This window comes from Ictalurus furcatus, chromosome 17 (assembly GCF_023375685.1).
Source record: "Ictalurus furcatus strain D&B chromosome 17, Billie_1.0, whole genome shotgun sequence".
NCBI classification, from domain to species: Eukaryota; Metazoa; Chordata; class Actinopteri; order Siluriformes; family Ictaluridae; genus Ictalurus; species Ictalurus furcatus.
Genome location: NC_071271.1, coordinates 14,142,461 through 14,155,639, shown reverse-complemented (window position 1 = coordinate 14,155,639; position 13,179 = coordinate 14,142,461). Strand labels below are relative to the sequence as shown.

Below are 13,179 nucleotides of genomic sequence, written 5' to 3'. Positions count from 1 at the left end.
TATGTAATGACTTTTTATTGAGAAAGTTCTCCGGTTTGTTTCCAAGCCCAAGTTTGCAAACTGTCAGGATAAAAATGTTAGTAATGGAAAGGCTAGAAATGCAAGTAATACAGTGTTCAATTTAACTTCCTTTAAACTATAAAATACTTAGAATTAAAATGAGATCTGAATACATACATATGCAGAATATCTATAATCATAATGAATCAAAAAGTTCATAATTTTTTACTATAAAATATATAAATTCATGCATAGTTCAGGTGACACTGCCCTCATGTGGACATGCTCACATTACATGCAAGTATGAAGACCCTGTGTGAGCATCTATACTTGATGATTTGTAGCTGTAAGGGGGGTTGGGAGCTGTTGGCTGTTTATGTCCTATGCACTATGCACAGCATAGCACTCATAGAAACGAGGTATACGGCCAAAGCTGCAAACGGCAGGAGTGGGGTCAATCTCTTCAAGTGGCCGAGTGGCCCTGAAGGTGAAGCGCTGAAGGAGGGAAGTGAACATAATGAAGAGTTCCACTCGGGCCAGAGCTTCACCCAGACAGGCCCGCTTCCCTATGCAAAACAGACAGAATAGAGGCAGGAATGTTACAAAAAACAGATTTTTCCCCATGCTGATGTTTGGTGTGAACATTAACTAAACCCCTGGACCTGTATCTGTAAGACTTTATGCATTGCACTGCTGCAACATGACTGGCTGATTCGATAACCGCATGAATGAAAATAAGCCCCACATTAAGTGCTGTATTTATTTTCCTGTCAGAATATTTTTGGAATGAAACCAGAGACCATAGAATAGCAGTGTCAGTCATGACCGTTTCTAGGGGGAGCCCTTGTCTGCATCTTGTGTTTATCTGGATTATCCGTGTCTTTGTCTGGTGTTCTGGGGAAAAGTCTCATATGACCTTAAATGAAATGGTAAGCTCACAATACTACTTTACACAAGTGATTTTCAGCGATTTCTCTTTAAAGGCCAATTAAAGGTCAAGGTCTTCACATTTCTATAAAACCATAGCAGATAGTAGAAAGGCCTAACCTGAAAACATTCATTGTATATGAAAGTGCAGATGTTTTTTTTTGTTTGTTTGTTTGTTTTTTAAAGTAAAATCATGATGCACATTCTAGGTTTGAGCTCACCCATTCCAAACACAACAAATGCATCACTTCTTTTGAATTGTCCCTCTTCATCCAGGAAGTTCTCTGGGTCAAAATTGTCAGGGTTTTTCCATAGCTCAGGGTCAGAAAGCACAGAAGACAGCAAAGGAAGAACCATGGCTCCCTGAAGAAAATAAAAATATGTTCAAAAAAATATGCATACTAGTATAAAGCTCTAAAGGTCACATTGTGTATAAGTCAAGGTACCTTGGGAATGAGAGTTCTTATACTCAGTATCATTAAACATTTTATGTGGAACAGCAGTAGGAGCAATATCCATGTTGCGCTAAACTTCATGAATGACTGCATCTGTATATGGCATGTTCTGTCTGTCACTGATGGAAGGGCACCGGTCTCGCCCCACCACCTCATCAATCTCCTTCTGGACTCGTACTATTCAAGATGACAAGTATAACACAGCATGACATGTATCAGATACATATATTAAAGACTAACAGGTCTAATAGTATGTCATTGAAACATCATACTGTAAATTCATTCCACAGACAATACTGGCTACTCCACCAGTAATGCTGTTTGGGGGTAATATGTCTTCAATGTATGAAATAGACATGCAGTGTGATCTCATTTCTTACCTTGGATATTTGGGTGCTTCATGATTAGCAGCAGACTCTGTCTGACTGTAGAAGAGGTAGTCTCAATGGCAGCATTAAACATGTTCCATGTTGTGTTCAACAGGTTATTCAAATGAAATTCTGTATTAGGGTTATGTTTCTCCTGCAAAAGAGACCTATTTAGTTATCTTTATCTGCTTTATGGGACAGAAACATGCTGCAATCTGGAATATGTCTGTGTACAGTGAAAGAACAGAGTTAAAATGATCCATTTGAGAGTCTTTCTATTCTTATTTCAGTAGCTTTTAATGATGCATAAAAATGTAGTGATTTCTGCCAGCCACATGATGGCCCGTGATGAATAATTATGAGTTATTATGGCTGTTTGACAATATATACTATGACAACATAAATATCATGCCAAGAGGCATTTTACCGCTTCCATTTGTAAAAGAAAAGCCTCAATGAAATCTTTAGGGGGTGAAGAGGGATCCAAGGTCTTCATCTGTGCCTCTGCTTCAAGCTTAAATAAACCTTTGACCTTTTCCACTTTTGAAAACATGTCATGGAGCTGTCCAGGAAAAAGGCCCACAATTCTGGGAAAAATATTATAGGCCTGTAAGGGAAAAAAACAGTATTGATAAAAATTAAGAGGTGGAGAGATATTTTACATAAACTCTGCACTAAAATCAGTCCTCCTGGGCTATGGAGTCACATGGAGACACAGATCCATCACCAGCAGCAGACATTCCAGCTGAAGTGGCAGATGTGAAATGCTGTACGTTTGTTATGCTTAGTCATACCTCACTTTTCTAATCATTTATGCAACACTTTTAGTGGTTATGTCAAAGTCTTGTTACTTCTAGGTTTGTCCAGTTTATACATCTCATTATATCATGTCTCCTATTCTTGCCAGTACGGATTTCAGTAGATTCTCTAGTTTACCTTCTAGTTTATAATAATATGATTATATATAAACTTATCACCCAGCTGTTTCTCTCTACCCTGAATTGCTGTTTTTTTCTTAGTTTGGTTTTGTACTAGCTTTTGTGTTTAGTCTGCTCTCTAACTACTTTTACTACTGTGCCCCAATGTCCACACAGGTCTTGGAATGATCCTCGTCCCAAAAAAGGTTGTATCGTTTTTGTTTCCCCCCCCCCCCCCCTCTATAATTAATGTACTTCAATTAAAGTTTAGATTTGTTGTCTAAACTTTATTTAAAAAAAATATATATTTACACACACACACACACACACACATCTTATATTATATTAATTAATATATGTGTGTCCTCTTCCACTCCTCCATGATGACATCACGGAGCTGGTGGATGTTAGAGACCTTGTGCTCCTCCACCTTCCGTTTGAGGATGCCCCACAGATGCTCAATAGGGTTTAGTCCATCACCTTCACCCTCAGCTTCTTTAGCAAGGCAGTGGTCGTCTTGGAGGTGTGTTTGGGGTCGTTATCATGCTGAAATACTGCCCTGCGGCCCAGTTTCTGAAGGGAGGGGATCATTCTCTGCTTCAGTATGTCACAGTACATGTTGGCATTCATGTTTCCCTCAATGAACTGTAGCTCCCCAGTGCCGGCAGCACTCATGCAGCCCCAGACAATGACACTCCCACCACCATGCTTGACTGTAGGCAAGACACACTTGTCTTTGTACTCCTCACCTGGTTGCAGCCAAACACGCTTGACACCATCTGAACCAAATAAGTTTATCTTGGTTCCAGTAATCCATGTCCTTAGTCTGCTTGTCTTCAGCAAACTGTTTGCAGGCTTTCTTGTGCATCATCTTTAGAAGAGGCTTCCTTCTGGGATGACAGCCATGCAGACCAATTTGATTCAGTGTGCGACGTATGGTCTGAGCACTGACAGGCTGACCCCCCACCCCTTCAGCCTCTGCAGCAATGCTGGCAGCACTCATACATCTATTCATTGAGGGAACCATGAGTGCCAACATGTACTGTGACATACTGAAGCAGAGCATGATCCGTATGCAGTATTCCAGCATGATAATGACCCTAAACACACCTCCAAGATGACCACTGCCTTGCTAAAGAAGCTGAGGGTGAAGGTGATGGACTGGCCATGTCTCTAGACCTAAACCCTATTGAGCATCTGTGGTGCATCCTCAAACGGAAGGTGGAGGAGCACAAGCTCTCTAACATCCACCAGCTCCGTGATGTCGTCATGGAGAAGTGGAAGAGGACTCCAATAGCAACCTGTGAAGCTCTGGTGAACTCCATGCCCAAGAGGGTTAAGGCAGTGCTGGAAAATAATGGTGGCCACACAAAATATTGACACTTTGGGCCCAATTTGGACATTTTCACTTAGGGGTGTACTCACTTTTGTTGCCAGCGGTTTAGACATTAATGGCTGTGTGTTGAGTTATTTTGAGGGGACAGCAAATTTACACTGTTACACAAGCTGTACACTCACTACTTTACATTGTAGCAAAGTGTCATTTCTTCAGTGTTGTCACATGAAAAGATATAATCAAATGTTTACAAAAATGTGAGGGGTGTACTCACTTTTGTGAGATACTGTATATATACACACACACTTATTTCAGGACCTTATCTGCTTATGTTATTTACCATGTATTTTAAGGATGAATATTAACGATACAGTACCTGCCCAAGTGGACTACTTAGAACGTTAAAGTAGTCACCAACAGCTTCGATCATAAGTTTAAACTGTGGGTCATCAGTTTCAAATCTCTGGCCAAATATGATTGAGCAGATCACATTACAAACTGCTATATCTATCAAGTGTCTTGGATTGAACGTAGAGTCTGTAAGAGAAAAAAGTTGATCTCACTTATTCTTTGCAGTAATCAGGCTCTTATCCCAGTGTATGTACTGGGTTAATTCTCATACCAATTCACCATGTCTATTCTAGATCATTAGGACTGTATTTAGAGTTGAGTTAAATCTGGCATTAAAGTGTTACAGAAAATATGGAACTTGTGCATATTTGTATGAGCAGCAGAGTTCAACCAAAACACAGGTGTGTCTCAACTACACAAGCTTCTGACTTAAGTAGCAGCCACTGTCCATCCCCACAGTTGAACAAGTTCTTGTAACCACAATTTCACCCTGACATGCACTAACAAAAAACAAACGAAAACAATAGAAAGACATTCCAGAGACGTATTAAATATATAAATATGATATCTGATTTACATATAGCACTGTATTTATTACAATAAAATTCCACTTAAAGTAAATTGGAACAGTAGCAGATGACTGCATGCAGCAACAGTCTACTCTTTTGTATACCATGAGTGAGGGTGCACACTGCTGGTCTGGGGAGGAATTGTCAATAGTGGACATGACATAGACCCTTTAAGGTGTGATTCCTGAAGCACCCAGACTTAGAAGGGCCTGGACCCCTGGGTAGAGCTGCCACCACGGCAGCCATGTTGAGGCCTCCCTGCTCAGCTGAGAATGTCGTTCTGCCTCCCTGCACGACTGCAGTGAGGCTGGAGGGGGGAGGAGCAACCGCCGGGGCGAGGCCGGAGTTGGGAGCGACAACAGCAAAGCAAGGAGGCTGGGAGAGGTCCTCAGCCGAGCAGTGGGGTGGTGCCTCAACTCCTGCCTTAGCACGCCCACTTCTGCTGCATCCATATTTCGGGGCGCATTCTGTCATGGAATCCCAGGAGTTGGATGCCAGTGCAGAAATTTTATTAATAACAAAACCACTAAAAAATAAGCGAAGACTGGAAAAGGATCCAAAAACTGGAACAACTGACACAAGGAACTAGACTAAAACTAATCAAGGCAAAGAAAAGGAAACAACATGAAAACTTTAAAAAAAAAAAAAGGGACTCACGATGCAAATATAACATAACATACCAGTAACCATACCAACTATGCGCAAACATAATGCTCCACCCCTAAGGAAGGAAAACACAGAACTTCTAATAGGGAACAAATAGGGGAAACAAAACAGGTGAGCATAAATTGCCCCTAGGTGTGAATGAGTGTGATAATATGTGTGCATTAATACTCATCAAGGGTATATTCCTGCCTCAAGCCCAGTGCTCCTGGGGTATGCTCGATTCATCGTGACCCTGACCAGAATAAAGCAGCACTGAAAGTGAGTGAGTCCAAAGTTTATGTCCCAGTTTTACTGGTGCATCCCCAAACATTAATGTTCAAGGTCTACAGTGTGTTTATTTACTCATTCATTCATCCATCCTCAGTAACCAATCTTGGTCAGAGTTTTGGAGAACCTGGAGTGTATCCAAGGAAAAGTTGGCACAAGGCAGAAATACATCATGCTTACATAGACTCACATACTCATTCATACCTAGGGACACTTTAAACATTCAATCCAACCACTATCATGTTTTTGGGAAGTGAGGGAAAACCCACACAGGCAACATGCAAAACTCCACACTGAAAATAAATGGAGCACTGTGCAGCTGTAAAATTATGCCTTTTAGAATATATTTTATATATTTATAAACAAAACAGCTATTGCCTTGCCATTAGAAGGCACTTGCAGAGGTTACTTTGCTTGTAGCCATTAAGGCTGGACAATATTGCATTCCCTTAAATTGATAGTGACTTTGATTTAATGTCCTATTGTTCATTCCAAAACTGAATGTAATAATACAGCGACACATGAATTAAATTCTTACAAATAAATGTAGAGGTTAAACCTTTGCGCACAAGACATACCACAAACAATTTGCAGCATGATAGATTAATTTAAAAATACAGTACTATACAAAAGTCTTAGGCACCCTAATTTTTTTGTACAAATATTGTTAATGTTGAGAATTCTTACAGACTCAGATGACATAGTCTGTTTGGGGGAGGAGCTAGGTCTCCACAGCTGCAGTGAATCATTAATTCGCCACCTATGTTTGGTGTGTGTACAGAAAGCTGTTGAGGTAAACATTCCTTTCCTGCTCTCTTTGAGAGGTTTTCCACAGTGTTGCTCTATGGATGACTTCAAATTCAATTCATTTTGATGAATTTCATGATGTTAATTGTTTATTGGATTTAATTGACGACATTTGTGTTTTATTGTTTCTTGATTATTATAGATACCATACAACTCTGGGATTTGATTAAACCACTGCTACTGTCAAACAAATGATCATTGGATAAGAATGGGCTTTATTGTGTTTTAATGGACACACCATCCTGATGGCACCTTACCTCAACTAAATCCTTCAAACATAACTTTCAGTTAATTTTATGACTTCTGCATACATTTTTTAGACAAAAAATAAAATGCCTTAATGTTTGTGTACAGACTCAATTTCATATTTCCAAACATTACTCTTCCAACAAAAAAATTAAATGTTTGTGTAAAGTGTGTGTAAAATGTCAGTAAAGAAAGCAACAATTACAAATAATACAAAATCAGTTTTTCAGTAAATGTAACTGCAGGGCTAAGAGATTCACTTTCTGCTAAAAAGAAAAAAAAAGAAGTCAGATAATAGTCAGGGTGTGCGAGTGTGATTGTGCCCTGCGATGGACTGGCACCCTGTCCAGGGTGTAAACCGCCTTGTACCCGATGCTCCCTGGGATAGGCTCCAGGTTCCCCGTGACCCTGAAAAGGAGTAAGCGGTAGAAGATGGATGGATGGATATTTTCTATATAGTTTCTATATTTTTTCAATCAGAGCAGAGTAGGCTCTCTGAAAGGAGGAGTTTAGAGTGAACGGATCTATGAGCGAGTCGTTTGTGACACTGAGGAAAAAGAGGTGATGCTGCAATGTAAATTATGAGAAAATTAAAAAGTGTTTTTTGATGTTGGATGTATGTAAACCTATTGGATGAGACCTCTAAAACAAAATTAGGCACTTTTATGTAGCATAATAGGGGCGCTTTTAGCACATGTAAAATCAAGATTAAAATAGAGACGTACAAGTAATCTTTCTATAGTTCACACCTCTCTCTGCATTGTATTTCTAATCCCAGGTGCAGTCAGAAATTAAGAAAAAGTGGCATTGTTTGAAGCTGGGAATTAGCACCCTGGATGAACAACGCACCACAAGCAGCCACATGCTACAAGGGGCTACTGGACTTCAAGAACATGAAGACCAGCCATGCCAGGTGGACTATCCTGAGGAGAGTGGCATCCACCTGAGCATGGACCCTCTTCCGGCCTCCACACAAATTCCCCTCCATCGGCATCATCACCCAGGAGCAAAGAAGGGCAAGGCATATTGTTACATTTCAGCCCACAAGCAAATGCTGAGTGGATTAGACACACCAGCACTGGGCCATGTGAACCATTGTGAAGATGTGTCAGATATTTGTATTCATAATTATTGATACCTTAACTTTTGCTGTGCATATTTATTACATTCATTATGAATATAAATTCATTCAAAGTTATGGACTTACAAATGAGAAAGGTATATTTTCTCATTTGTAAGTCGCTCTGGATAAAAGCGTCTGCTAAATGAATAAATGTAAATGTAAATAAATTAATATTAACTAGAATATAAATATAAATCATGTATTTATGACTCTGAACATGGATTTGCCTATTAACAGAACCTTGCTTTAGAAATGGCAACAAATATCTGAATGTTTCATTATACTTAATTAGATTAACAAATCAAATTAATCGACTTGAATGGTGGATTATGTAATGACTTTTTATTGAGAAAGTTCTCAGGTTTGTTTCCAAGCCCAAGTTTGCAAACAGTCAGGTTAAAAATGTTAGTAATGGAAAGGCTAGAAATGCAAGTAATAGTGTTCAATTTAACTTCCTTTAAACTATAAGATACTTAGAATTAAAATGAGATCTGAATACATACATATGCAGAATATCTATAATCATAATGAATCAGAAAGTTCATAATTTTTTACTATAAAATATATAAATTCATGCATAGTTCAGGGTGACACTGCCCTCATGTGGACATGCTCACATTACATGCAAGTATGAAGACCCTGTGAGAATCTATGCTTGATTGTTTGTAGCTGTAAGCGGGGTTGGGAGCTGTTGGCTGTTTATGTCCTATGCACAGCATAGCACTCATAGAAACGAGGTATACGGCCAAAGCTGCAAACGGCAGGAGTGGTGTCAATCTCTTCAAGTGGCCGAGTGGCCCTGAAGGTGAAGCGCTGAAGGAGGGAAGTGAACATAATGAAGAGTTCCACTCGGGCCAGAGCTTCACCCAAACAGGCCCGCTTCCCTATGCAAAACAGACAGAATAGAGGCAGGAATGTTACAAAAAACAGATTTTTCCCCATGCTGATGTTTGGTGTGAACATTAACTAAACCTCTGGACCTGTATCTGCAAGACTTTATGCATTGCACTGCTGCAACATGACTGGCTGATTCGATAACTGCATGAATGAAAATAAGCCCCACATTAAGTGCTGTATTTATTTTCCTGTCAGAATATTTTTGGAATGAAACCAGAGACCATAGAATAGCAGTGTCAGTCATGACCGTTTCTAGGGGGAGCCCTTGTCTGCATCTTGTGTTTATCTGGATTATCCGTGTCTTTGTCTGGTGTTCTGGGGAAAAGTCTCATATGACCTTAAATGAAATGGTAAGCTCACACTACTACTTTACACAAGTGATTTTCAGCAATTTCTCTTTAAAGGCCAATTAAAGGTCAAGGTCTTCACATTTCTATAAAACCATAGCAGATAGTAGAAAGGCCTAACCTGAAAACATTCATTGTATATGAAAGTGCAGATGTTTTTTTTTTTTGTTTGTTTGTTTTTTAAAGTAAAATCATGATGCACATTCTAGGTTTGAGCTCACCCATTCCAAACACAACAAATGCATCACTTCTTTTGAATTGTCCCTCTTCATCCAGGAAGTTCTCTGGGTCAAAATTGTCAGGGTTTTTCCATAGCTCAGGGTCAGAAAGCACAGAAGACAGCAAAGGAAGAACCATGGTTCCCTGAAAAAAACAAAAATATGTTCAAAAAAATATGCATACTAATATAAAGCTCTAAAGGTCACATTGTGCATAAGTCAAGATACCTTGGGAATGAGATAGTTCTTATACTCAGTATCATTAAACATTTTATGTGGAATAGCAGTAGGAGCAATATCCATGTTGCGCTGAACTTCATGAATGACTGCATCTGTATATGGCATGTTCTGTCTGTCACTGATGGAAGGGCACCGGTCTCGCCCCACCACCTCATCAATCTCCTTCTGGACTCGTACTATTCAAGATGACAAGTATAACACAGCATGACATGTATCAGATACATATATCAAAGACTAACAGGTCTAATAGTATGTCACTGAAACATCATACTGTAAATTCATTCCACAGACAATACTGGCTACTCCACCAGTAATGCTGTTTGGGGGTAATATATCTTCAATGTATGAAACAGACATGCAGTGTGATCTCATTTCTTACCTTGGATATTTGGGTGCTTCATCATTAGCAGCAGACTCTGTCTGATTGTAGAAGAGGTAGTCTCAATGGCAGCATTAAACATGTTCCATGTTGTGTTCAACAGGTTATTCAAATGAAATTCTGTATTAGGGTTATGTTTCTCCTGCAAAAGAGACCTATTTAGTTATCTTTATCTGCTTTATGGGACAGAAACATGCTGCAATCTGGAATATGTCTGTGTACAGTGAAAGAACAGAGTTAAAATGATCCATTTGAGAGTCTTTCTATTCTTATTTCAGTAGCTTTTAATGATGCATAAAAATGTAGTGATTTCTGCCAGCCACATGATGGCCCGTGATGAATAATTATGAGTTATTATGGCTGTTTGACAATATATACTATGACAACATAAATATCATGCCAAGAGGCATTTTACCGCTTCCATTTGTAAAAGAAAAGCCTCAATGAAATCTTTAGGGGGTGAAGAGGGATCCAAGGTCTTCATCCGTGCCTCTGCTTCAAGCTTAAATAAACCTTTGACCTTTTCCACTTTTGAAAACATGTCATGGAGCTGTCCAGGAAAAAGGCCCACAATTCTGGGAAAAATATTATAGGCCTGTAAGGGAAAAAAACCAGTATTGATAAAAATTAAGAGGTGGAGAGATATTTTACATAAACTCTGCACTAAAATCAGTCCTCCTGGACTGATATATATATATATATATACACACACACACACACACACACACACACACACACACACACAATGTATTTATTTTATCAGCACCTCATCTGCTTATGTTATTTAACATGTATTTTAAGGATGAATATTAACGATATCGTACCTGCCCAAGTGGACTACTTAGAATGCTGAAGTAATCATCAACAGCTTCAATCATAAGTTTAAACTGTGGCTCATCGGTTTCAAATCTCTGCCCAAACATGATTGAGCAGATAACATTACCAATTGCTTTATTTATCAAGTGTCTTGGATTGAACGTAGAGTCTGTAAGAGAAAAAAGTTGATTCCAGTTATTCATAGTAGTAATCAGGCTCTCATCGCAGTGTATGTACTGGGTGGCTGTGGCTCAGGTGGTAGAGCGGGTTGTCCACTAATCGTAGGGTTGGCGGTTCAATTCCTGGCCCACATGACTCCACATACCGAAGTGTCCTTGGGCAAGACACTGAACCCCAAGTTGCTCCTGATGGTAAGTTAGCGCCTTGCATGGTTGCCTTGCATCCTCTGCTACCATTGGTGTCTGAATGTGTGTGTGAATGGGTGAATGAGACACAGTGTAAAGCGCTTTGGATAAAAGCACTATATAAGTACAAATCATTTTACTTGATGAATTGGTATGAGAATTAACTATTTGTCCATTCTAGATCATTAGGACTGTATTTGGAGTTAATTGTAATTAATGATTTAATTGATGAATTGATACCATACAACTCTGGGATTTGATCGCACCACTGCTACTGTCAAATAAATGATCATAGGATAAGAATGGGCTTTATTGTGTTTTAATGGACACACCATCCTGGTGGCACTTTACCTCAACTAAATCCTTCAAACATAACTTTCAGTTAATTTTATGATTTCTGCATACATTTTTTAGACAAAAAACAGAATGACTTAGGGTTTAATGTTTTTGTACTGACTCAATTTGACTGAAAAATGTAAATGTTTGTGTGTCAGTAAAGAAAGCAACAATTACAAATAATACAAAATCAGTTTTTCAGTAAATGTAACTGCAAAAAAAAAAAAAAAAGGAAAAGAAAAAAAAAAAGAAGTTAGATAATAAGGCAATACCTCCAAATGTACCAATAGTTTGCACAAGACAGCTGGCTTCCTCCTTCACCTTGTCCTCGATGGTGTGCCGACCCATACCAAAGTGTTTCAGGGTTGACAGAGAGAACCGCCGAAGTTGCTTCCATCTTTCCCCACTGCTGACCAAAACACCTGCAGTGCAAGGAAGATATATACAGAACTAATCTGAATACAGTATATGAGTGTAAAATGTAATCAGAAAATTCTTTGAGCATTAAGTGCACTCATTCTTTCTTTTTAGTAAATCTGAGTTTCTGTTTACGTAGAAGATTAATTGATGTAAATGAACTCACCATATCCATTAGTGACCTTCATTAAAAGGGGGTAGTTTGCCCTGCCACTAAACTCATTACCCATGCCAATCATGGTGTCTTTCAGGGCACAGTATCCAGAGATCACCACAACAGGACTGTTTCCAAACCAAAGGGTGAAAACAGATCCATGCTTTTTACTGAGCTGATTGAGAAAAATGTCAGAAAAAGATTACAGATCTTTGTTTATTCCTCCATCAGTCCCCAGACATTTGATAGCATAACAGAAAATTATCAAACTCTATATAATCTGGCCATTTTAAACTCAAGATCCCAGAAATAGAAAATTGGTTAATAGATTATTTACAATGTCAATATATCTTGCATATGCCACATACACACACAGCTAAATTCACACAAACCTTTGGTCATGTAGTGTAGCTCATGACATTCAACTAATCCATTATTTATTATTTATGAATGGAAGTAGAATTATAAACCTAAAAGCACCGGGTTTTGTTGTATATCGGAATATATGTTTTGACAAAAAATATTAAACTTACTTAAGTGATGAGTTACTAACCTCAAGGTAATACTTGTACGGTTCCTTTACATTAATCTGAAAAAAATTCCCAACCACAGGTGCAGGAGCGGGACCCGGAGGCAGTCTTCCAAACTTAGGCTGATTTTCTTTACCGCGACTCTTCCATATTAAAAATAAAACAGCAGCAGTAATAAATACAGGCCAAACGTTTGCCTGTAAAGCGATCAACACGTCCATTATAAAGGGGTGAACAAAGACAGTGCGGTAGAATTGTTTAATGCAGGACAAACCCAAATACTCCGCAATATGGCGCAGCGATGTGACACTGGAGCTTATATACAAGTGAGGGTCGCTGCAGGTCGGGGTAATGGGCGTGTCTAAAACTATGGACGTGTCTAAAGGTATTTTCAATTGGTCGCGAAAGCTGTCTGTTCCATTGAAAGGCGGGCCGTAAACTTAAACGC

General features: G+C 39.0%; 1 protein-coding gene and 1 pseudogene across 1 annotated transcript; both read right to left on the bottom strand.

Annotated features, from left to right (window-relative positions):
• On the bottom strand, nucleotides 1–5,375 carry LOC128621726 (cytochrome P450 2M1-like; annotated as a pseudogene).
• A 2,980-nt stretch (nucleotides 5,376–8,355) lies between these two features.
• Nucleotides 8,356–13,033, bottom strand: LOC128621430 (cytochrome P450 2M1). Its single transcript, XM_053647190.1, has 9 exons — nucleotides 12,755–13,033; nucleotides 12,214–12,376; nucleotides 11,903–12,052; nucleotides 10,938–11,098; nucleotides 10,529–10,708; nucleotides 10,114–10,255; nucleotides 9,723–9,910; nucleotides 9,498–9,639; nucleotides 8,356–8,916 (listed from the first exon to the last, which is right to left on the bottom strand). Exons 1-9 carry the CDS (start codon nucleotides 12,950–12,952, stop codon nucleotides 8,732–8,734), a joined length of 1,509 nt encoding a protein of 502 aa, XP_053503165.1. The 5' UTR covers nucleotides 12,953–13,033; the 3' UTR covers nucleotides 8,356–8,731.
• Nucleotides 13,034–13,179: the final 146 nt, after the last annotated feature.